The sequence below is a fragment of the Onthophagus taurus genome, chromosome 7 (assembly GCF_036711975.1).
Source record: "Onthophagus taurus isolate NC chromosome 7, IU_Otau_3.0, whole genome shotgun sequence".
Lineage (NCBI taxonomy): Eukaryota > Metazoa > Arthropoda > Insecta > Coleoptera > Scarabaeidae > Onthophagus > Onthophagus taurus.
Window position 1 is genome coordinate 32,198,248 of NC_091972.1, and position 27,295 is coordinate 32,225,542.

Consider the following 27,295-nt stretch of genomic DNA (forward strand, 5'->3'; position numbering starts at 1 on the left):
TCTAGCAGTATTTCAGCAAAGCTGTTGACAAAACAGTTTGTGATGCTTGGGTTAATGATTTTCCAGAAATTCTTAGGGCATAAATAAGTGCCAAAAAGAAATTTTAATGACCGATTTGTTTTTTAAATGTCTCCATAATAAAATCATTTCTTTGAAATACTTTGATTATTATGGCAGCAAATACAGTAAAAAAACTGTATGGGAACACCTCCGTAAGAATTCTAAAGGCAATATTCTATAATTAATGAAATCACCCTAATTATAATTCAAATTAAAACAGGTTAAGCTCTTTCAGTTACAATTTATTTTCTTGTTTTATTTTTACATGTTAATAAACCATTTTAACTCGTGTAGAATCGTAGCCAGTTTTTGATTTTAATTGTCTAAAGAAAATGAATATTAACATAAATACATTATTAAACACATACGCTAATTTATACAATGATTAAAACTGTGTTACCTTATTTCCGAATTAAATACACGTATTGCAACAGTAACAAATTCCGTCACGTGGTTGGTAAGTTAAATTCAATTGTTCGCATTCAAGTTCAGTTTTATTTTGGCATAGAACTACCCTGCAGTCAACAGGTTCACAAGATTGACAAGTGTCAATGATTACCATTGCGGATACCAAAAGTACAATAAAAATAGCAAACTTCATCTTGGCGATTTCGAAATGAACTGATGTAACGCACGAGCAAATCTCCTTTTATTCTAAACGAAAATGTAATAAACGATATTAAAATTAACGACACCCCAATATATTATAATTAAAATACGATTTCTTTATTATAAGGTAAATAAATAGAAAAGAATACATTTTTCTGATAAAATAACGACTGGTTGTTTGGTTTTAGAAACAATGTTATCTGTAATGGTATGCGTATATTTTGACCTACATAGAAAAAACATATACAGGATGAATAAAAAAAAATGGGATATAAACTACGCATATTTTTACCTCTGAAACACATGGTGGAACACCATATGGTGCACGTCATACGATATACTATAAAAAATGATTGAATCCGCTAATTTAGAATTTCACTTCGAATTATTTACATTCTTTCTTGCTGTTATAATCTTTAAAAACGGATTCATGCTAATTTTGAAGATTATGGATGTGATGAGCCTATAAGAATAGGAAAACAAGCAGAAATACAAACGCCCGATTTCGAAAGAAAAATAAACAACGCAACACATAGACGAACTTGCAGGATATGTACGATCTGGAAGAAGGACCCCTTTATAGTCCTGGAATAGCAGATTAACTATAAGTACTTGTATTTATAAATTGCCATAATTTAAAAGTTATGAAAACTTCAATCACGTTTCCGCGAACATTGGGACGGATCATAACCTTGATTCATTGGAAAATATAATCTAGAATCACTGATATCCAAAACATAAAGAATCTACGAAAATTAAATAACATCTACAAGTAACGTGGAAAAAAACCGTAAGTGGAGGTAACCTGGCAGAACATTCAAAAATGTATCCACGGGGCAGCAGAAAAGGTAATCGGTTTCAACAACACTCTATTTTTGCAAAAAGATTAGGAATCTGGCTATGATCAGTACGAAGCTCAATGAAAGGTTTGAAAATGCTTCGAAATGGAAAGAAGCCACTGAACAAATATGCACGGACAAATGTGTTATTAAAACAAGAACTATTATTCTGATAGACGAAGCCAAAGAAAAACTTATCGAGCGAAAAAACAGGAAATCCAGGAACTATCAATATACCTAATGGATTGCTCATATATGAAGAACCAGAACAAACAAAAAAGCTGATCTGGCTATTTAACGGACTGCCGTGTCAGTTAGAAATACCAATGGTTATGGTTAATCTTATCAGTATTACAAACTCTATACTCAAAAAAGACGAAAAAACTAGCCTAGGAAATTACAGACGAATAACTCTAAATACATGTGTAAACAACTTAAAACTAAGCTAAAAATCTTATTACAAATGCCGAAGAGCAACAAGGTGAAGTAGATGTATTGATCAATTTTTTATTAATTCTCTCATAACGGATTATAATACAGAAACAACTCAACCGCATCTATCAGACAATTTGGCCCAAATATTCACCCTGCTGGATGTATCAGAAACTAAGCAAAAACAATATATTACTATAAGAAAAATTAATGCAGCTAATATTTACAAATTCCGACAACTCTTGGAGGGCATACATTAGTGTGAAATGGTATTGCTGCTTCCACACCGGCAATACTCGTTTTTTCATAACCACTTTATGGAATGTTTTATCTCGGCCTTTGCCTAGTTTCTTACGATTATCCCCACAACTTGAAGAAATTAAGAAACGTTTGGATGTGTTATATACTATCAATAGAGTAACGAAGAACGCTCAAGGGAATGATCTTTGCAATGATACTAGAAGAGAATATAGTTCGGCGGTCATGACTGAAAAACAAAAACATGTTGTCGAAGTCATCAATATTGCGACCAATAAACAGAAGGCTATATGGCAATTGATAAACAAAGAGCTAAAAGGAAAGAAAGGAAACAACAGTAATTACTTTTCCAGTTTGGATGCTCAGAATTTCAATAGTTATTTCTCCAGGATTGAAGTAAATACAGTCGAAACTATCCCTGGTCCTAATCTAAATCCCAGTGTACTTGTCTCCAGAATGTTGAACGGAAGTCGATAGTCCTCCTTCTTCTTAAAACCTTCTGCTGAACATGAGGATCTTCAGACGGTCCTTTCCCTATTAAATAAGAAAACCGCTGACATGTATAATGTCTCAACCTACCTTATTAAGAATGTTATTGACGTGTTTTCAAATCGGATAGTCCAGATGAATTATAAAAACTATAGACCTATTTCTATACTTCCTATTTTTTCAAAAATCTTCGAATCTCTATTAAAAAGCAGATTTATTGAGTATATGGAAAATAACAAATTATTTAATGAAGCTCAGCACTGTTACCGGGAACAAAAGTCTTCCACTTCAGCTCTAACTAGCTTGGTTGATGCTGTGGCACGTGCGTTTTACGAGAATGAGGATGTTCAATTATTATGTTGTGACTTGTCAAAGGCTTTTGATTGCGTCCAACATGAAATTCTGTTGAATAAACAGGAGCATTATGGTGTAATAAACCTCTTATACTACCCAAATCAAATGATTCGTAGTTATCTTAACAATAGAATGCAGTGTGTAGAGTGGAAAGGTCGAACTTCGGATGTTACTAATATTATATCTGGTGTCCCACAAGGATCAATTCTGGGCTCATAGCCAATAGGTGGATTAGTAGGTATGAAGAACTCTCCAGGAAGTCTTAGTGGTTGCCCGTAAAGCAGTTCTGCTGAGGAGCAACCTAGATCTTCCTTAAGTGTTTTTTCTTTTTTGGCTAGGATTGATTCTAAGTTCATCGTAAAAAGATAATAAAAATTCTAAAAATGAAACATTTTTATGTTTCTTGGTAAGTTTCACCCCCATTTTTTCTTTTCTTAATTGTTGATTTTCTTTGTTTCTATTCCAGTTTTCGTTCCATGAAGAACATTTTTTATTTTTTACTTTTATTTTAATAATTTTAAGATTTCTTTTCACATTTTCCGGTTTTTTAGTTTTACATAAACCACTTTTGACGATGAACGTAAGTCTCCATCTGTTCTTTTTATTTCTCAAATTTATTCCTCGTTTTATCTTTTTCAGAATTTTTATTTCTGCTGTTTTTTCTTTTTTTGTTTATTATTCTTAGTCGTGCCCGATGAAGACAATGTACTGTCGAAACATGTAGCACCGAAATAATTTAATAAATTTAACAATTTTCATAGTCTTTTGGGAATTTCTATTATGCTTAAGTGATGTTCTTAATCCTAGTAAGATGAGGGGTAGATTGTTGTTCCATCTAGTAGTGTTTCCTTTAGCGATGATAGCCGTCTTCAATGATCGATGAAATCGTTCTAACATTCCATTTGCTTGAGGATGGAAAAATGATGTGTGTATTTGTCGTGTGCCAAGTAATGTGTTAAATTTTGAAAAGAGGTTTGATTCGAATTGCCATCCCTGATCATGTGTTATTGTGGTGGTATACCAAATCGACGAAAATAATGCCGGAAGAGTGTGTTCGCTATAGTAGAAGATGTGATATCTTTCAGCGGAAAAGCTTCTAGCTATCGAGTGAAGTGTTCGATAACTGTAAGTATATAAGTACAACCTAGGGACGGAGTGAGTGGTCCAATCAAGTCGATATGTATATGATCAAATCTAATTTTAGGAACCTTAATGTTGATGATTGGCGATTTTGTATGTTTTTGGATTTTTGCTTGTTGACATTTTAAGCAGGTTTTGGTCCAAACATGAATTTGCTTTGACATGTGTGGCCAATCTTGTTTTGATTGCATGAATGGTGGAACGTATTCCGGGATGAGATAAGCTATGAATTTTACCAAAAATTGCTTGTCTGAACTGTTGCGGAATATAAATTCTTTGAGATGATGAAGTGGTTTCACACCACAGTTTGATGTTATGATTATGATGTTGTTTGATGTACCAAACGATAAGATTTTGAAGGATTGTTGGAAAATTGCTTATTCAGTAAGTTTGACAATTCTGTGTCAGCAAGTTGAGCATTGCTAAGGATTAGAAAGTCTGGATAAGATGAATTTAGAGATCCGATGTTTGTTCTAGATAGAGTATCCGCAACAACATTTGAATTTCCTCTAATGTATTTGATATCTGAGGTAAATTGTGCAATATAATAACTTAGATATCGGGTTTGACAAGGACTTTTGTCTGTGGACGAAAAAATGGATGTGACAATGGGTTTGTGATCTGTATATATCGTAAATTGATTTCCATGTAACGAATGTATGATCGCTAATAGTTCTCTAACAAAAGTTAAATATTTGGTTTGGCATGAAGTAAATTTTTTGGAAAAGAACGCTAATAGTTGAGATTTTCCATTGATGGTTTGTGTTAAAACAGCTCCCATACCTGTGTTAGATGCATCAGTTGACAATGATAGGGTAGCATGTGAAGAGAGATGTCCTAGAAAGATAGATTTTGAAGTTGATGAAATTGTTTTTTGTTTTTGATAGTGAAGTGATTTTGAAAGTGTGTATAAGGGATCAAGAATATTTGAAATGTTAGGTAAGAATCTATGGTAGAAGTTTAACATTTCCCAAAAATCTGTGTAACTCTTTTAGAATCGTTGGCTTTGGAAAATGTGTTATGGCTGTTATTCTTGATTGGGATGGTCGAATGCCATCGGCTGAAACATGATGACTAAGAAAATCCAATGATTTAACACCGAAAATGCATTTTTTGGGTTAGATATTGATATTGTAGGAAGTTAATCATGTCGACATCATATTCTCGTGCTTTATTTAGTATCTGCATAACGGTAAATATTTGGGCAATGGAGGATCTTCCCTTTCTAAATCTTGCTTGGTACTCGCCTATGATGTTTTCGGGAAAAGGTTGCAGTCTTTGGTTCAGGATACATAAGTATCGTACATAGAAGCGCAATGTCCATTTAATGTCCATTTTTAAGCACCACAATTGCGTCTTGAACCTCATCGATGGATATGGGCTCCGTGGTCCACTCCTCTTCTTGGTTTGCTGTACCATTGTTGTACCATTGTTCCACCTCCCTTTGGGATCCCATATTTAGTAGGTTCTGGAAGTAATTTTTCCACGTGTTTTTTTCTCACCCTCATAGCTCACAATCTTCCCTGTTTCGTCTCTGCATAGAGCTGTGTGGGGTTTATATCCTTATCTCAACCGTTTAACAAACTTATACGCACTCCTAGTATTATTGGCTTTAAAGTCACTTTCCATGTTGATTATTCGGTTGTTCTGGTATTCCCGTTTCTTCCATCTTGTTCGCCTCTCTTCTCGCCTTGCTGAATAGCTCTCTTGTTGGTCTAGCTATGAGTATCTTGGTATCTACATTGCGTGGGTACATATTGACTCTTCTCTTTTCGGCAATCCTTAGCATTAGTGTTTGTTTTGGTATTATTATTATTTTATTTGTATAAATTTTATATTGTTTGTAGGATTGTCAATAAAAATTTATTATTATTATTATTAAATAAGACAACCTGGTATACACCAATGTTGGGTGTTATATTATAATATTTATGTCTATTTATACTATATAATATTTATGTCTATCTATTTATGTCTATTTTTCATAAATTAAATTTAATTAAATTGATACGTTCTTGGCAACTAAACATACATTATCTTTATTCTTGAGTAGGCAACACAATGTGCAGTGACTTGTGAATACCATATCTTTTTCATGAAATATTAATATTTTATTGTCCTATGGTAATAGAAAACCTTTTTTTTAATCATAAAACGAATATTTCTACATTATTAATTTTATTCAATAATGATTCATAATCAAAAATAATCTAAAAAAATAAATTCATCATCATACAATATACAGTAAAACCACATGAAATTGATTTCTCTCTGTAATATTTTTCAAAGATGTTTTATATCATAATTTGTTAAATTTTGCTGTTATAACAACTTTGAACAAAGTAATTATTTGCAATAATTTAATGCGTTGAAATTAAAAGAATATGCGCATTTTTTGTCGAAAAATATCATTAATAAAATCTTGTTATTTTAAATGGACTATACATAGCAGGTTGTTTCTGCGCAGTTTTGTTGTGTGACGTTCGACATCTGTCAGTGTCTAGTCGGGTTTATAGATTTGACGACAGCTAAAAAAGAGTGCAAACTACACCTGTTTATTTATAGTAATCAATTAATTGTTAGTGAGGATGTCGTACGCGTACCTCTTCAAATACATCATTATAGGCGATACTGGTAAATTTCCGTAAAAAAACGTTGCTTATAAATTATGCAAACATCTATTTTATCCTCATTTTTCCATTTAATTAGAACCTTTGTTTAACAACGCATAATAGTGTTAACAATGCTTAGCCGTTATCGCCCCCTTTTATTTATTTGATACTTGAACATGTATTCCCTTTTTTATTATACGTTGATATAACTTTTGATTTTGTGTAGGTGTGGGCAAATCATGTCTGTTACTGCAGTTCACAGACAAACGTTTTCAACCTGTTCATGACTTAACTATTGGGGTTGAGTTTGGCGCCCGGATGATTACAATCGATGGAAAACAAATTAAATTGCAAATTTGGGATACTGCTGGACAAGAAGCGTTTAGATCAATCACTCGATCATATTATAGAGGAGCAGCCGGGGCACTTTTGGTCTATGACATTACTCGAAGAGAAACATTTAACCATTTGACCACATGGTTAGATGATGCAAGACAACATTCCAATTCTAATATGGTTATAATGTTGATTGGAAATAAAAGGTTTTATTTATTTGGTTAAATTTTAGTTTGTGTACTGATTTTATTATGTATAGTGATTTGGAGAGCCGAAGAGAAGTGAGGAAAGAAGAAGGTGAAGCTTTTGCCAGAGAACATGGGTTGGTATTTATGGAAACTTCTGCCAAGACAGCTGCTAACGTAGAGGAAGCTTTTATAAATACTGCTAAGGAGATTTATGAGAAAATTCAGGAAGGTGTTTTTGATATAAATAATGAGGTAAGTTGAAACAAATAGCTTTGTCTATTTATCTATTTTTTTAATTTAAAATGTAAGTAATGTGAGTCATTTTGTTGTTTTTGATAAGTAATATTGAGAGAAATTATCATAAAATAACTTTAATGCAATGGGTATGAACTTTTTATAGTTTAAGTTTATACTAATTAATTTTTTTACTTTTAATTTGTTGGCTCAATAACTTTTTAATTTTATTTTTAATGTTTTGAATTGATTTTTAAATGGTTCTATACAGGGTAAGGTATTAGCATCCCAGTGGTTAATAATTACTGAAACTTTTGAGAAAAAAAGAAATGTTAAATCCACCAAATTTGTTTATCCAACCCAATATGTTGCTAACTCACAGGGTCAATAAATCCTATCTCAGGAACTACAGTACCACTCAAATGTGTATCATATTTTTGTTTTATGTATGTAACTTTTTTCCTACTTAACTTTTTGATGTAAAATTTTCATAAAGTATTTCGTAAGATATTTCACATGTTTCAAACATGTTTGGAACATCAAACATACCAGTTATACCACTATACAGGATCGCTAATATGTATGGAAACAGTCGGTTATCTCCTAAAGTAAGATAGCTAGCGAAAAACCTTATGATACAAAAGTTTTAGTGGTTTTTTAAATCCATTACAATAAAGACAAATTAAGTATACAGGTCAGTCAAAAAGTTATGACGAAACCAAGTTGCGTTTTCTTAAATCTATAAATTCTAAACAAAATAATTTTGTATATGGAATAATATACAGGTGTTCCATTAAAAAAAACGTAACAGTAATTTAATACTTAGTGAGATATCCCTTGCTGTTGATGACAGCCTTGCATCTACAGGGCATGGAATTGATCAAATAGTCTATGGTCGAGTCAATCTTCTCCCAATCCGCCGTAACTTTTCACCGGCGGATGTGGCACAAACGCCCTTCAGCTTACGACCCAGGGCGGTTGGATGATATTGAGGTCTGGAGACTGGCTGGGTCAGTCCTTTACAGTCAGTCGACGCTGCGACGTCCCTGGAACGATGTTTCGGGTCGTTGTCTTGTTGGAACACCCAACCCCAACAAATTTTTTCATGCCCAGGGAAGCATGTCATTCTCTAGAATGCCCCTGTACACGTAGCGGTCCATTATTCCCGGAATGCGCACAGGGGAGCTGTTCCGATGGCACTGAAGCACCCCTACACCATGACACTTCCACCTCCGTGTTTCATGGTGGGTAATTGGTACTTGGGATCCAAACATCAAGAACTTGGTCTCGTCGGTCCAGATGACCTGCTGTCTGGTTCAGTTGAGGTGAGACTTCGCCCACTCCACCCTTGCCTACATTCCTATTGTTGGCCAACACGAACGGTTTCTTCACTGGTCAACAAGTCCAGTAGCATTCAGCCTTCTCTTGATGGTCGTCACAGATGGCTGGCACTTCTAATGTCCACTGCGCTGAGTCTACGATTGCTCCTACGAGCTGTACAGCGTTCTTGTCCTCGAGGCGAGCCTCCCTGAGAACTCTAAATACAGCAGACTGGGTGATCGAAACCTACGTCTGTCATCTTCTGACGACGGCCTTTTACGGTTGCCTTGTGCATCTGTACAGATAAATGACGACTTTACTAAATACGGAGAAATAAATTTGAAAATTCAAAAAGTTAAAATTAAAACACGGTCTCATATGTTCGAAAATGGATTTTCGGAAGAAAATCGATTTTACACCGCAAATTTTGTTATTATTGCAACCATAAAGCAGCTTTAAACTGATCTTTGTCGATTTATTTGTATTTAATTTTATTAGCCATCGTTTTGTCCAGTTTTCTATTGAATTTAAGGCCAATTGTAACTTATTTTCTGCACAGCCAAGGTTGCTGTGTAATCTGCGAATGTAGCTATTAAAGTTTCTGGTGTCTGAGAAAGGTGTAATGTGTAGAGTAAGTACAGTGTTGGGCCAAGCATACTTCCTTGAGGAACGCCAGCTTGTATTTCATGTAGTGGTGAATAAGCGTTTTCGTATTTTACTCTAAAATATCAATCAGAAAGATACAATTAATTGTATGTTGACTATACGTTGATGGTAGTATTTGGTCTAGTTTGTAATTTAAACCATCTAACCAGACTTTGTCGAAAGCTTTTGCAACATCCAAAAATACGGCCAAGCAGACTTTATTTTCTTCCATTTCTATTTCGATAGTATTCGTTATTCTATACACTTGGTCTATTGTTGCGTGTTTATTCAGAAATCCAAATTGATGTGTTGGTATTAAGGCTTTTTCTTCTATGACAGGTTTTTTCTGTTTAAAAGTAATTTTTAAAGTAGGTTTGATAGTAAGGGTAATAATAAGATTGGCCTATATGATGTAACACCTGTGGGGGGTTTACCAGGTTTTGGTATCATTATTATTTCAGCAACTTTTCATATGCTTGGGAAGTATTTCTGTTTAAAAGCAGCATTAATTATGTGTAATAGTTTTGTAATCGCCTGTTTTGATAGATGTTTCAATGTTTCTCCATTAATTATGTCATAACCTACTGATTTCTTTACATTTACCCTTTTTATTTCATAATACAGTTCTTTCATTCTTACACATGGTATATTACTCTGCTGATCGCTTTGAATTATGCTAGGAGCACTATTTAACATAGTTGAGTATATTGAGGTCCAGGCTGAGTTTTGAATGACTTTTAAGAACTTTTCTACTTCCTTGTCAATGTCTTCATTAATTTTCATAAGAGCATTAAGATGAATTTTATTATCTAATCGTTGTTGAAACAAATTCCAGTTAGTGAATTTATTAGTTAGTGATATATTCATTATATGATAGAAAGTATCTATCGATCGTATTCCATAATGAGATTCACATAAAAAAATTTACATACTTTCCATCACGCCTAAATACAACACCCTGTATAACAGAAAATAATTTTATGTTATAGAAAGTAGTGAGTCAAACAACTTTTGTATAAAAAAATCATGACTCATAACTTGTATTATGTTTATCATCATTTTTAATCAATAATTGGACTTATTATTTAATCTATTACACAGTCATCTCCTATCAACATTTTTTTAGATTGAATTTAAATTTATTTACTTTTAAATAGCATCCACAAAACTCAACATAATTATTAAACCCATCATTTGTATTATCAACTATATTTGATAGAAACTAATGATTAACATTAAATGTTAATAAAAATGTTTGAATTAGAAAATTAAATGTATTCACATTTAAATAAGTTTGGAACACTAGTGTTATGGGTATTGTTTCCTTAATGTGGACTAAATGTAAACTTGAGCATCATTTTTAATTATTAGAATTCTAGAAATTTCGAAGAACCCGGTTATCTAAGGCGTTCTTCAGTTCATCCCTCCATTGCTTATTTAGAGCTGATCTCTTCCAACTTCACACCCTAACCATGTCTTTGCATTCCTCTCCACAGCGTCCTCCCATCTTTTCCTTGGTCTTCGTTATACATCCTCTTGATGAAGTTTCCCGCCCACCGTAGTCTCTGACTTTACGCCTAGTCGGCACAGAGATTTTTCTTTCAAAAATGTCAAGCCTCTTTTCGTTTCCTTGTGTCAGGGTCTAAAACTCGCGTTTGTACAAAACAATTGGGCAATTGTTGTTTGTTGTAGGCTCTCATTTTGGGTTTTCGATGTATAATTTTGAAAATGTTAGCTTTGAAAGTACGTGTTAGCGAGAAATATGCCCTGTTAGCAGTCATAGTTCCTTTCTATATTTCCCCATCTTCGGATTCATCAGCCGTTAGTTCCACGCCCAAATAGGTAAAATGATCTACGCTAATGTTATTTAGTCGCTATTAGTGAGGTTGCATAATTTGCTCTCTTTAGTATCATCGTTTTTGTTTTATTCACATTGATGTTAAGACCGACATATTTTCGCGTAATTTTTCAGATTGGCATATGTGCCTTCTCCCGCTTGTTTGGTTGGTTCATTATGTTAGTGACATCGACGTACGTTGCCAATTGGACTATTTTGTACGTCAATAAGTTATCTCTTTCCATTGACATTACAGTCTATCTCCTTATTGCAGGCCTTGTATTATTTTAAATCAGTTATTGTTGCTTTTGTTAATCTAACGGGTTTGGCAGGAATCCCCATCTTATACATGATTCTATAATGCAGAGAACAACTTTAGCGTATGTTGTCGTATGCCTGACGAAAAGATGTTGTGTTCCCAAGTTTTCCCTAGCATTGTTTCGCCGAGAAGATCTGGTCGGTGGTTGATCTGCCGTGCCTGAAACCTGCCTGATATTCGCTTATATTGTTGTTGAGGATTCACTTCACCTTGTACCCCGTGCACAGTAGCGATATCCCGTGATAGTTACAGCATCTCAATTTGACTCCCCTTTTATGTATGGGCATACTTTGCCATTTTTCAATTCATCTGGATCTTCTGTCTGGATAGTTGGCGTTCGCCGTATTTAAGAATTTCAGCTGGGATTCCATCAATTAGCCTTATTGTACTCCCTTTCCCATGGGGCTGCCCATATATTCTGCACTTTATCTCAGCTGTTTAATTTTCTTTGCTCATCCTGATGACGTGAATGTGGGTCTTACTTTTACAATAATAAAAAAAAAATGTGAATAATCAAAACTTTTTCATATTTAAAGTGGTTCTTATGACATTTTTAAGGGAAACACCTGGTGTATTATATTTTAAAACAGATTTTATACAAGACAATTTTGAACAAGTTGATTTCAATAGAGCCACTAAAAGACTACAACGCAAAGAGAAAAGTACTGTTAATTCTAAGGAAGTTATTCCCAATGCTAATTTAGTGCTGCTGAAACCAATAAGAGAGACACTAAAACCTATTTCTACTAAAAACTATAATGATTTGCAAAAGTTACTAACATGGGTACCTAAAAGATTTCAAGATTACTTTAAAAATCTTCCACATGGTAACTTTCGCCTGAAAAATTCAATGATTTTTATTTTAATTATTTGTTTGTTACTTGAACTTGACGATTGATAGGTTTCGTTTACAACATTTTGGTGTGATCTCTTATTAAATACTTAATATTTCATATTTTTAGTGTTTTTTTTACCATTTATTAATTAGTTATAAATGATATGAATTAGTTTTTGTTCTACAAAATTGCAATTCTGCAAATTTGCATTGTTCCACCATGGGTTTTTAACAGTAATTAAGTATCAAGTCCCACGTATCTATAAATTAGTAGGGGCTAAACAGTGTTAAGTCACAAAGTAGAGTATTAAGTCACAAGATATTAAGTCAATTGCTAGAACCAAACAGTATTAAGTCCCTCAATTATTTTAAAATTATTTAAAAGAATTAATGTAGGAGGTTTGTTATTATCAGCTTTAGTTATCTTCAAAAATTATAACTGAGAAAACAATAACCCAAGTTCTCCTATTACAAGATTAATCGGTTTGAAAAACATCATTGTTCAAAATCTTTAAATTGCTCTCCTGTAAAATTTTAAAAATGTCACTGAATACTGTTTGGCTCTGAGGTTCAGAATTATTGTTAAAAACCAATTTGTTTAATAAATGAATTTTTTTACTTAATTAACAAATATTATTCTTAACAATTACGTTCAAATTTTGTCTCAAAAATTCTCTGTCTGTATCAAATAAGCTGTATGTCCAAACCGACGTTAAAATTATAATAAACTGCGCCATTTATCATATTTTTTTCAATAATTGTTTTTATCCTTTGCAATTAATCTAAATGAATAACCTTAATCTAATTATAATTCCATTGAAACAATTTCACAATGTCCTTAAACAATGTACTTTGTTCTTAGTGATCTAATCTAAACGTTTCGTGAAAAATGCTAATTATAACTTTGTCTTAATTTTATCTTGTAATTTCTTTACTTAATGTAACTTAATTAGGTATAATAATAATTTTTATTGTTGTTTTATAGGCAAATGGGATCAAAATTGGTCCTCAACATTCGCCCACAAATCCTTCATTGCCTGGTGCCGGAGGACAAGGGGGCTCACAAGGCGGTGGTTGCTGTTAAAAAGCGTAGATCTTAACCAAAAATAACAGAAATCCCCGAAAAAAAAAATTTAACCAGTAAACCAAAATCTTATAAAAAACGATTATTCTCGTATTTACCTGGGAAATTGGCTACATCATATTTATATTTTCACATAAATTAATGGTCTGACTCCATTAATTGGTTGATATCCCCGTGTTAGGTTTTAAGCGAACAAAACAAAAGGAATATGTGTTATTATTGTTTTCTTTTTGATCAGTTTTAAACCAGCAATGTCTTAAATTAAAATGAAAAAAATGAAAGTAAAGTAAAAAATGTTTTTAGCGTCGCCGCCGAGCGTATCATTAATTTATGTGACGCGAATACATACTTATTGTGATTTTTATTTTAAAGTCTTGTATATTTATGTACTATTTAGCTTAAAGAACGGTACAAACTGAAGAGGATTATGGTATATAAGGAGAAAATGGCTGAATAAATCGTGAAAAGTAACGCGTTTTAACCGCTGTTTTTTATTCTCGTATTTCTCTTTCAGTTTCATTCTCTATTTTTAGATAGATTCTCCTTAGATTTTAAATGAAAAACGTGTGTGTTGTCATGTGGTACTGTTACCTGACGTAATTTTTCTTTTTTTGCCTATTCACATTATCAAATTAGTTAATAAATTTGTAAAGTAACAATTAACCTTATTATTAATTAACTAACTAATCCCAAAAAACCTTTCTAATAACAATTTCTTCATTTAAATTTTAAATAAGCCGCGTAATTGTTACTGTTTCGACCGGCTTCTGCATAGATGTCACCACCGCGCGGTATCCGGCAAAGATGGCTGACAAAACAGTGTCGATTTCCCAGCAATTTTCGCGACCGATTAAAGTGTTAAAATGGAAAGTCTCCGAGGGAAATTCATTATCAATCGGTAGAGTGATTCTTCTGTACGATTTTGAGGGGGCGATCAAGTGCGAACAACGTAAATTAAAGTCTACTCAGGCCGGGACAGTTCGACGCTTGGTTGTACAGGAAGGCGCCATTGTTAAGAAAGGGTATGGTAAATTTTTGAATTTGTGCGCGAAAATATCAGTTTTCGGCGGGAACGATTTTTATAGGTTTATTTATTTGGTTTGTTTTACCAACTAAGTTGATCCAATAAAAATTAAAAAATCGTAATGGTATTTATAAATTTTTATATTATTAATATCTTAATTTTTATTATCTCAAAGTAATTTACTTTTATCATCCCCCAGAGAACTACTTGTAGAGTTATCACCATGTATACATCCAACAGTAATGAAGGATATGTGCGGAGAGTGTGGAGCAGATTTAAGAAAAGATGATTCAGCTACTACAGCATCAGTACCAATGGTACATGCAATACCTGAATTAAAAGTTAGTGAAGAGGTAATATATCACAAATTAAAATTTTTCTTTGAACCATTAAAGATTAAATTTTTTATTTTTTAGTTGGCTCAAAAATTAGGTAAAGCGGATGGTGATCGTTTATTAAAAGACAGAAAACTTGTTCTCTTGGTCGATTTAGATCAGACTTTAATTCACACAACTAATGATAACATTCCTCCCAATATCAAAGATGTATATCACTTCCAACTTTATGGGCCTAATTCTCCATGGTATCATACTCGATTAAGACCTGGAACCCATCAATTTTTAGCAAATATTTCTCCAATGTATGAATTACACATTTGTACTTTTGGTGCCAGAAATTATGCCCATACGATCACGACGTTTTTGGATGGTGATCAACGATTTTTTTCAAATAGGATCTTGTCAAGGGATGAATGTTTTGATCCAACTAGTAAAAAAGCTAATTTAAAGTAAGTTTTAGTAGAAAATTTACTTGCCAGTTTTCTAAATAATATATAAGAAATGAAAAAAATTAATCAAAAGGAATTTAAATCTAAAATGTGTGATAGTAAACACTGGTAATAACAGTAACAGAATCAATAAAGAGAACTAACAAATTAAACAAAGTTGAATGAAAGATCTTTTATCAAAAGATTTTAATTAGATTTGATATAGAATTATATCATAGTAAAACCTCGATACTACAGATGTTTTTAGTGATATATAAATAAACATTGTTTGCTTTAATGCACAAATTAGATATAAAGAAAGAAATTATGATGTTTTGGTGTCACTCAGACATTTCCTCAGATGGAGGAAATGTACTGAAACTATAGTTCGTTTTTTATTCTATAAAACTTGTCAAGGTAAATTGTTTAGGGATTCTGTTGATATTACCTACTACCTTTATAAAATTTATGTTGTTTTCCTGATTTTTAGTAACATTTTCAGTAACTAAATAGTTGAGGTTAAAATACTAATACATTTTTAGATAAATATGATTTTAATGAAGTACATATTTATTGTAAAAACGACAGAAAACTTGTTCTCTTGGTCGATTTAGATCAGCCTTTAATTCATACAACCCATGATAACATTCCTCCCAACATCAAAGATGTATATCACTTCCAACTTTATGGGCTATCTCCATGATATACTCGATTAAGACCTGGAACCCATCAATTTTTAGCAAATATTTCTCCAATGTATGAATTACACATTTGTACTTTTGGTGCAAGAAATTATGCTCATACGATTACGACGTTTTTGGATGGTGATTAACGATTTTTTTCAAATAGGATCTTGTCGAGGGATGAATGTTTTGATCCAACTAGTAAAAAAACTAATTTAAAGTAAGTTTTAGTAGAAAATTTACTTGCCAATTTTCTAAATAATATATAAGAAATGAAAAAGTTGAATCAAAATGACGAATTTAAATCTAAAATGTGTGATAGTAAACATTGGTAATAACAGTAACAGAATCAGTAAAGAGAACTAACAAATTAAACAAAGTTGAATGAAAGATCTTTTATCAAAAGATTTTAATTAGGTTTGATATAGAATTATATCATAGTAAAACCTCGATAGTACAGATCTTATTAGTGATATATAAATAAACATTGTTTGTTTACATCACTTCAATGCACAAATTAGTTATAAAGAAAGAGATTATAATGTATAGGTGTCACTCTGACATTTCCTCAGATGAAGGAAACGTACTGAAACTATAGTTCGTTTTTTATTCTATAAAACTTGTCAAGGTAAATTGTTTAGGGATTCTGTTGGTATTACCTACTACCTTTATAAAATTTATGTTGTTTTCCTGATTTTTAGTAACATTTTCAGTAACTAAATAGTTGAGGTTAAAATACTAATACATTTTTAGATAAATACGATTTTAATGAAGTACATATTTATTGTAAAAACGACAGAAAACTTGTTCCCTTGGTCGATTTAGATCAAACTTTAATTCATACAACCAATAATAACATTCCTCCCAACATCAAAGATGTATATCACTTCCAACTTTATGGGCCTAATTCTCCATGGTATCATACTCGATTAAGACCTGGAACCCATCAAGTTTTAGCAAATATTTCTCCAATGTATAAATTACACATTTGTACTTTTGGTGCCAGAAATTATGCCCATACGGTTACGACGTTTTTAGATGGTGATCAATGTTTTTTTTCAAATAGGATCTTGTCGAGGGTTGAATGTTTTGATCCAACTAGTAAAAAAGCTAATTTAAAGTAAGTCTTAGTAGAAAATTTACTTGCCAGTTTTCTAAATAATGTATGAGAAATGAAATAGTTGAATCAAAATGAGGAATTTAAATCTAAAATGTGTGATAGTAAACACTGGTGATAACAGTAACAGAATCAATAAAGAGAACTAACAATTTAAACAAAGTTGATTGAAAGATCTTTTATCAAAAGATTTTAATTAAATTTGATATAGAATTATATCATAGTAAAACCTCGATACTACAGATCTTTTTAGTGATATATAAATAAACATTGTTTGCTTATATCACTTCAATGCACAAGTTAGTTATAAAAAAAGAAATTGTGATGTTTTGGTGTCACTCTGACATTTCCTCAGATGAAGGAAATGTACTGAAACTATAGTTCGTTTTTTGTTCTATAAAACTTGTCAAGGTAAATTGTTTAGGGATTCTGTTGATATTACCTACTACCTTTATAAAATTTATGTTGTTTTCCTGATTTTTAGTAACATTTTCAGTAACTAAATAGTTGAGGTTAAAATACTAATACATTTTTGGATAAATACGATTTTAATGAAGTACATATTTATTGTAAAAACGACAGAAAACTTGTTCTCTTGGTCGATTTAGATCAGACTTTAATTCATACAACCAATGATAACATTCCTCCCAACATCAAAGATGTATATCACTTCCAACTTTATGAGCCTAATTCTCCATGGTATCATACTCGATTAAGACCTGGAACCCATCAATTTTTAGCAAATATTTCTCCAATGTATAAATTACACATTTGTACTTTTGGTGCCAGAAATTATGCCTAGACGATTACGACGTTTTTGGATGGTGATCAACGTTTTTTTTCAAATAGGATCTTGACAAGGGATGAATGTTTTGATCCAACTAGTAAAAAAGCTAATTTAAAGTAAGTTTTAGTAGAAAATTTACGTGCCAAAATGAGGAATTTAAATCTAAAATGTGTGATTAATCAATAAAATAGTGGTAACAAATTAAACAAAGTTGAATGAAAAAACATTTATCAAAAGATTTTAATTAGATTTGGTATAGAATTATATCATAGTAAAACCTTGATACTATAGATCTTTTTAGTGATATATAAATAAATTTGTTTGCTTACATCATTTCAATGAACAAGTTAGTTATAAAGAAAGAAATTATGATATTTATTGATGTTTTGGTGTCACTCTGAAACTTCCTTAGATGGAGGAAATGTACTGAAACTATTAATATTCCATTTGGGAAGTGCTTACTTTTGGTAATCATTTTTGAGATTTGTTTACAAGTACCTAACACTATTTAAAAAAATTATTGCCTGTCACTTGATCATCAAACAAATTCTTCGGTTTTATCGCCTTCTAACATCATTACTTCATGAAAAATGATTTTTGGTTCATAGGCTGAATAATTCTTGTATCGTTTTTGGACAAAAACATAAATAATAAAGTCCTTTGAACATAAAATACTTTCATATGGATGGTATTACAAGCTTCGCCTCCTGAAATTTCTTTACTGCAGGCATAACTTCTTCAACATTATTTTGAGTTTCTATCCATATTAAAGAATGAACTAGCTGGTCAGCACCACCATAATTATTACTACAAGGAATTTAAGATTTTTATCAAACTAACTTTTCGCAAGAAACCAGCGAAATTAAAATTTTAATTGTAATAACAGAAGCACATCATCTTCCTCCTAATCATTATTATTCTGTAACAATTTATTTTTACCAAAGTCGTCTTTTCTGCATTACCTACTATTTCTTCTTTTATGTCAATGTTTGAATGCTTTATTTAAATATTTTATCACATCAATGAATAGAAATTGGTTGATCAAAATAACTCATCACAATTCTTTTTCTGTAATGATGCAGATTTTTATCTTTGAAACGTTTGTTAGCAGTAAATAAATGAAAAAATTCCAAGGATTTTAATAATAGTGTATTTGTATAATAAAATTTATGTAATTATTTATTTATTTATCAAATACTTTAAAAGGTTATTTACAGGTCGCAAGGGATTAACTCTTTGTGTCCCGACGGTACTTTAAAGTACCGGTAGTTTTAAACACTCATTTTAAACTGTAGTTATCTATTCGGCGCATTTAGAGCTGTCGGTACTTTCTACTATACAAGTGTATACAAGAAAGAATCTGTATAAAAAAAAGTCGCAATCCGCACTGTAGGATTTTTAGGTACACTTTAAACTTATTCATCCAGATGTGAGGTTAAAAGTTTAGTGAAAAGTGGTGCTGTTGAATTTTGTTGTTCAAAAAGGTATTTCTTTGATAAATGGTTATTAGGTGTGATTATTACAGATCATTTTAAAAAGAAAACATTGAGCTTAAATTTAAAATAGGTCTCATTCCTTAATTTCAATAAACATGACTTCCCAGAATTTTTAAATTAGCATCTTTTTTGACTCTTTTAAATGTAAGTGTTGTTTTAACATTTTTTTTAAATATTTTTCCAATCCAACCCAACAATTATTATACATCATTTTAAAGAGAAAACTTTGCGCTTTAATTTAAAATAAGTTTCATTCCTTAATTTCAATAAATACGGCTTCCAAGAATTTTTGAATTAGCATCTTTTTTGACACTTTTAGGTTATTCGAAAATGTCAGTTTCGTTTCAACATTTTTTTTCTCTATATTTTTCCAATCCAACCCAACAATTATTATACATCATTTTAAAGAGAAAGCTTTGAGCTTTAATTTAAAATAAATTTTATTCCTTAATTTCAATAAATACGGCTTCCAGGAATTTTTAAATTAGCATCTTTTTTGACACTTTTAGGTTATTCGAAAATGTCAGTTTTGTTTCAACATGTTTTTTGTCAATATTTTTCCAATCCAACCCAACAATTATTATACATCATTTTAAAAAGAAAGCTTTGAGCTTTAATTTAGAATAAGTCTCATTCCTTAATTTCAATAAGTTTAATACGGCTTCCAGGAATTTTTAAATTAGCATCTTTTTTGACACTCTTAGGTTATACGAAAATGTAAGTTTTGTTTCAACATGTTTTTTGTCAATATTTTTCCAATCCAACCCAACAATTATTATACATCATTTTAAAAAGAAAGCGTTGAGCTTTAATTTAAAATAAGTCTCATTCCTTAATTTCAATAAATACGGCTTCCAGGAATTTTTAAATTACCATCTTTTTTGACACTTTTAGGTTATACGAAAATGTTAGTTTTAACTCAATACTCATTCTCATACAACTTTGTGTTGTATCTCAAAAATCATCAAATATTTTTAAAATTTTTCAATGGTATATTTTACTTAAAAAAGTGTCTTAAGAACGTATCAACCTCATTCCTCTAATTTCAAAAATAAACGAAATATGGGCATTTTTTGAAATCACGAAAATTTGACTTTTTGGCTATAACTAAAATACAAAAGAAGATAGAGGTTTGGTGTTTGCGGGATTGGGTTAGTCTCGAAAAAAGAGACCGGGACATCGCATCTACTTTTTTCGTATCTCTTATAGTTTCTGAGATAGCCTATAATAACACCCAAATTTGCTCACCCTGTACATTTGGGATCTAAAATAATATTATTCGTCGACGTTCTTCTGATAAAAATGTTTCAATTGTTTGGCACTTAAATTCCGTGTGATCCCTTACTTTGTAATAATTCAACTTCCACACATTTATTAATGTTGTTTGAGTGATGAGATGGAAGAATTAGCCTTCATCGCTAATACCATCTTATCGCCATCCGCACACAAACCCTTTGATTTTGTTATAATCACAAATAATTTCTGGCTGTGAAAGTAAAATAGCTTCAGTATTAAAGGTGTTAACCGATACTTGTACCTGTTACTTTGGAACAGGAATTTGTATGTTGTTCCTTGGAACAGTTACTAAATTTAAAAAATAACAGGTACAAAATACTAGTTTATACACAATAACATCAACAATGATAATAAAACAAAATAAACCAAAACACTTAGAATTATTTAAATTTCTGGCAAAAATAGCTCACAAATGTTTGAAATGCCTTCCATAAATCTCGATGCATTTATTTAATCTAGTTTCGACGAAAAAAAGAACGCTGTTTAAGTCTCAGCCTTGGACACGTTTCTAATGGCATTTAGTGTTTTGTCATATATTCCCTGGTTATTGCTTTTTCTTGAAAAGTCATGTCGTTTACACTACCCCATAGATAATGTGGGTTTTGCTCGAACCAAGAATGCATATTATGCAAGTTTACACCAGCTTGTTAAAAGATGCTTCATGCATCTATAGCATTTGTGATAAAAGGTTGTAACCACTCTAGTCGTACGAATACATACGACACAACAATGATTTGGTTCTTGAAATACCCCATATACTTTTCTAAACACAAATATAATTTTTCCAGAACGTGTCAAAAAATGATTAAACGAGCACTGTTACAAAATCTTTGTTTGCCTTTATTAAATAATAATTATTTATTTGTGATTTAAAATAAATATTTTTTCAGGGCATTATTTCCATGTGGTGATAATATGGTTTGTATAATAGATGACCGTGAGGATGTTTGGTCACACGCAACGAATCTAATCCACGTAAAACCATATCATTTTTTTCAACACACCGGTGATATAAATGCACCTCCAGGTTTAGACAAACAAGAAAACGACGAAAAAGCAGGTGTCGATTTAACAAAAATTAAAATAACATCGACGTCTAATAAAAAAGTCAATGGAAATTATGTTACACCAACAGAAAACAACGATGTTAGTAAAACAACGTCCAATGGTGACCAAAAAATTGATGAAGAAACTAATAGTACAAAAAATAAAGAAACCGCAACAAATGGAGATTTAAAAAAAGATAGTGAAAAAAATGGTAACGATAAAGAAGAAATTAAGGAAGATATAGAGACAAAATGTGATGTAGTAAACGTAAATAATAAGGAAAATAATGAAGAGCATAAAGAAGAAAGTAATGAAGAAAAGGAAAAAGTAAATAATGATGAAAACGAAAAAGTAAATAATGATGAAAATGAAAAAGTAAATCATGATGAAAATGAAAAAGTAAATAATGAGGAAAATGAAAAAGTAAATAATGATGAAAACGAAAAAATAAATAATGAAGAAACCGAAAAAATAAATAATGAAGAAAACGAAAAAATAAATAATGAAGAAAACGAAAAAGTAAATAATGAAGAAAACAAAAAAGAAAATAAAGATGATAACAAAAAAGAAAATAATAAGCAAAATGAAGATCTAGGAAATGAAAATCAAATTGATAGTGATAAAGAATATAAAGATTTAAAAGAAGAAAATGTTAAGTTTGAAAAGAAAAGTGAAATGGTTGAAGATTTAATAGAAATTGATGACCCTGATGATTACCTCTTATACCTAGAAGATATCCTTAAAAACATTCACCAAACATTTTATGATGAATATGATAAGTTAGAATCAGGGCAGGTCCCTGATTTAAAGCAAGTTATTCCCAGGGTTCGATGCCAAGTTTTAAAAGGTTGCAACTTAGTGTTTAGTGGTTTAGTACCAACACATTTAAAACTGCATGATTCCAAAGCTTACCAAGTAGCAAAAAGTCTTGGGGCGAAAATAACGCAAGATCTTCAAGAAGATACGACACATTTAGTAGCTGTTCGACCCGGTACTGCAAAAGTAAACGCGGGTAGACGAAGAAAAAATATTAAAATTGTAACGTCCGATTGGCTTTGGGCTTGTGCGGAACGTTGGGAACACGTGGAAGAAATTATTTTTCCTTTAAATAGTAAAGGGTCAAAAAACCGACACCCTCCGCCGCATTGCAGCAGTCCAGAACACGTCCCAAATTATCCCGAAGGTAATCAACAACGGAAAAGGACAAGTAGCGGAAGATTTATCGATATGATTCCAACTATGATGTGTTTCTCAAGTGATGATATAGCCGATATGGGAAAAGAAGTTGATGCTTTTATGGATGATGACGATGAAAGCGATAGCGAAAGTGAGGCGGAAAATGTTAAAGATGTACCAAAAATTTGTGTAAAAAAAGATGAGAAAGAATCGAGTAGTTCGGATGAATCTTTAACAGGGGAATATCCAAAAGGTAACTACACTGTGTTAATTAATTGTCGTATCCGACGTCATCATTGCAGGTATGCAACCAATATCACAGTATTGACTAACTAACACTAGATGAACTTCTGTTATAAAACTTCTATTATATGATAACTAACTTCAAGTTTAAAATGTCAACCTCAATTTTGACATATTTGTAATCTTCATTAGAAATCCTTTAAAATGAGTACAAACACGACATATTTATCTTCAATATTGAAGTTATGGTCAACTTCCAGTTAAGAATATCAACGTCAATTTTGAAATATTCGTAATCGTCGTGAAAAATCTTTTAAAATAAGTCCAAACATGATACGTTTAATTCGAATGTTACTTGAGTTATAAGCAACTTCCAATTTCAAATGTCAATGTCAATTTGAAATATTCTTAATTTTTATAAAATGTCTTAATATTTGTCACAAAAACAAAAATATAATAAAAAAAAGCAAAAATTAAGGTTGGTATTAATATTGAAAAATTAAATTGCTATCTTCATTGTTGCTAACTTCGGGTTTAATGTTTTTTATTCTAACTTTTTTGTTTTTTGAAATAAATTCGTCTTGTTTGGATTCATTTTAAAGGTTTTTTTAATAAAGAATACATCATGAAAGAACACCATGAAGTTGTCCATTTGTCTATTATATGATAACTACCTTCAGGTTTAAAATGTCAATCTCAATTTTGACATATTTGTAATCTTCATTACAAATCCTTTAAAATGAGCACAAACACGATATATTTATCTTCAATATTAATGAAGTTATGGTTAACTTCCGGTTAAGAATGTCAACGTCAATGTTGACATATTTGTAATCGTCGTGAAATATCCTTTTAAATATATCCAAACATGATACGTTTATTTCGAATATTTCGAGATATAAGCAACTTCCGATTTGAAATGTCAATGTCACTTTGACATATTCTTAATTTTTATAAAAATGTCTTAATATTTGACAAAAACCAAAAATATAATTAAAAAAATCAAAAATTAAGGTTGGTATTAATATTTAAAAATTAAATTGCTATCTTCATTGTTGTTAATTTCGGGTTTAATGGTTTTTATTCTAACTTTTTTGTTTTTTTAAATAAGTGCGTCATGTTTGGACTCATTTTAAAACTTTTTAATAAAGAATACGTCATGAAAGAATACCATGAAGTTGTCTATTATATGATAACTAACTTCAGGTTTAAAATGTCAACCTCAATTTTGACATATTTGTAATCTGAATTAAAAATCCTTTCAAATAAGTACAAACACGACATATTTATCGTCACTATTAATGAAGTTATGGTCAAGTTCCAGTTAAGAATGTCAACGTCAATTTTGACATATTTGTAATCGTCGTGAAAAATCCTTTAAAATAAGTCCAAACATGATAGGTTTAATTCGAATATTACTCGAGATATAACCAACTTCCGATTTGAAATGTCAATGTCATTTTGACATATTCTTAATTTTTATAAAATGTCTTAATATTTGTCACAAAAATATAATAAAAAGAAAAACAAAAATTAAGGTTGGTATTAATATTTAAAAATTAAATTGCTATCTTAATTGTTGTTAATTTCAGGTTTAATGGTTTTTATTCTAACTTTTTTGTTTTTTTAGATAAGTGCGTCATGTTTGGACTCATTTTAAAGCTTTTTAATAAAGAATACGTCATGAAAGAATACCATGAAGTTGTCCATTTGTCTATTATACGATAACTAACTTCAGGTTTAAAATGTCAACCTCAATTTTGACATATTTGTAATCTTCATTAAAAATCCTTTAAAATGAGTACAAATACGGCATATTTATCTTCAATATTAATAATGTTATGGTCAAGTTTCAGTTAGAAATGTCAACGTCAATTTTGACATATTTCTAATCGTCGTGAAAAATCCTTTAAAATGACCCCAAACATGATAAGTTTAATTCGAACATTACTGGAGATATAAGCAACTTCCGATTTGAAATGTCAATGCCATTTTAACATATTCTTAATTTTTATAAAATGTCTTAATATTTGTCACAAAAACAAAAATTAAGGTTGGTATAAATATTTAAAAATTAAATTGCTATCTTCATTGTTGCTAACTTCGGGTTTAATGTTTTTTATTCTAACTTTTTTGTTTTTTGAGATAAATTCGTCTTGTTTGGACTCATTTTAAAGGTTTTTTAATAAAGAATACATCCTGAAAGAACACCACGAAGTTGTCGATTTGTCTGTTATATGATAACTAACTTTAGGTGTAAAATGTCAACCTCAATTTTGACATATTTGTAATCTGAATTAAAAATCCTTTCAAATAAGTACAAACACGACATATTTATCTTCAATATTAATGAAGTTATGGTCAAGTTCCAGTTAAGAATGTCAACGTCAATTTTGACATATTCTTAATTTTTATAAAATGTCTTAATGAAAAAAAAACAAAAATTAAGGTTGGTATTAATATTTAAAAATTAAATTGCTATTTTCATTGTTGCTAACTTCGGGTTTAATGTTTTTTATTCTAACTTTTTTGTTTTTTGAGATAAGTGCGTCATGTTTGGACTCATTTTAAAGGTTTTTTAATGATGATGTCAAATATGTCAAAATTGACGTTGACGTTTCAAACCGGAAGTGATTGTATCTCTATTAGTATCAAAGTTAAATATGTCAAGTTTGGACTCATGTTAAATGATTTTTATGAAGTTGACAAATATGTCAAAATTAATAGTTGAAAGTTTGAACTTTTTGTTTTTTGAGAGAAATGCGTCATGTTTGGAGTCACTTTAAAGGTTATTTTATGAAGATTACGAATATAATAATAAATTTATAGTTGACATTGACAACTGAAAGTTTTTTTCACAACTAAACCCGAATGTTGTTAGTTCTCGTTCTAGTTTTAGTTCAATAAAAATATACAACCTATTAATATCTTATGCTAACTAGTGCTACCTACCGATGTCGTTTATAAGATGAGAGATGTTAATCTAGTTATAGAGTCTCTGAAAATGGAAAAAGGGTCTTTACCTACTAGACAGCATGAAAATCTCTAAAAACGATAAAATGTCGCTTAGTCAAGTGATTTATAACGCGGTCCAATTAACACACTGTATTTTCAACTTAACAATTTATTACCTATTAAATAATAATTTTTATATAGGTTTTAAAAGATTACGAAGACAAGTGGACGAAGAAGACAAAGATCCAATAGATAACGATAGTTCAATAGATGAATTTCCAAGTACAAGATTTCGTCGTGGAGAGAAATTGGATAACAGCGATTTAGATTTAGAAGATGATACCAACAGTCCTGGAAGTGATGAAGCTCCCGATGAAGTCGACGATGGCGATTGGAACATGATGGGTGCAGCTTTAGAACGTGAATTTCTCTCGAACAATTAAACCAAGAACAAAAAAATAAAAAAAACGTGCGCGTAAGAAAACAAACTGTAAAAAAAGAACTAAAAGTAGGTGAATAGTTCTGACTGTGAAGACTTAATTTAAACAAAGTAATAAATAATTCATTAAAACTGATTAGTTAATTATGTGTAGCTATTGTACAAAGGCGCAATCGGTTTACAGAAGAAAATAAATATATTTTTTAAGTAAAATCAGTATTAACTCGTCCTAAAACTGATTTAATCTGTTTTTTACGTGTTTAAACAGTCGCTGTTTACGCTTTTACACTAATGTTTATATTAATATTAAGTTAAATTTTTTTAAGTAATTGTACGATGTTAATTCGTACTTTTTATACTTGTTTTATTTTGTCAAAATGTATGTTGAATAAAAAGAAAATATGCTATAAAATGCTATTATTAATGATTTATATATTCATAATTATAGCAAAACAATATTTTAAATGTATAATTTGCACACAAATTTTGGAAAATGTTAACTTTAAAAACAATGTACATAAATAAAATTGTAATAATATACTAAACAGTTTAACAACTTTCAGATAATCATGGATAACCTATGGTTGTTCTCGATGCTTTCTCTTATAAAGCATATAAAAAGTACAACTTTAATCAGTCTTATCTCAAACTTAAATCAGAATCGAAATTAAAATG

The 27,295-nt window shown here is 30.8% G+C and overlaps 2 protein-coding genes and 1 long non-coding RNA gene across 3 annotated transcripts; 2 read left to right on the forward strand and 1 right to left on the reverse strand.

Annotated features, from left to right (window-relative positions):
• Positions 1-308: 308 nt before the first annotated feature.
• LOC139430824 (uncharacterized) lies at positions 309-714 on the reverse strand. Its single transcript, XR_011641196.1, has 2 exons — positions 461-714; positions 309-383 (listed from the first exon to the last, which is right to left on the reverse strand). It is a non-coding gene; the product is annotated as an uncharacterized lncRNA (long non-coding RNA).
• Positions 715-6,644: 5,930 nt separating this feature from the next.
• Positions 6,645-14,072, forward strand: LOC111416744 (RAS oncogene family member Rab2). The gene is made up of 4 exons (XM_023048838.2): positions 6,645-6,815; positions 7,020-7,335; positions 7,389-7,569; positions 13,493-14,072. The coding sequence occupies exons 1-4, from the start codon at positions 6,770-6,772 to the stop codon at positions 13,589-13,591; spliced, it is 642 nt and encodes a 213-aa protein (XP_022904606.1). The 5' UTR covers positions 6,645-6,769; the 3' UTR covers positions 13,592-14,072.
• A 182-nt stretch (positions 14,073-14,254) lies between these two features.
• On the forward strand, positions 14,255-26,916 carry LOC111416743 (RNA polymerase II subunit A C-terminal domain phosphatase Fcp1). The gene is made up of 5 exons (XM_023048837.2): positions 14,255-14,613; positions 14,815-14,968; positions 15,032-15,402; positions 21,651-23,236; positions 26,383-26,916. Exons 1-5 carry the CDS (start codon positions 14,396-14,398, stop codon positions 26,622-26,624), a joined length of 2,571 nt encoding a protein of 856 aa, XP_022904605.2. The 5' UTR covers positions 14,255-14,395; the 3' UTR covers positions 26,625-26,916.
• Positions 26,917-27,295: the final 379 nt, after the last annotated feature.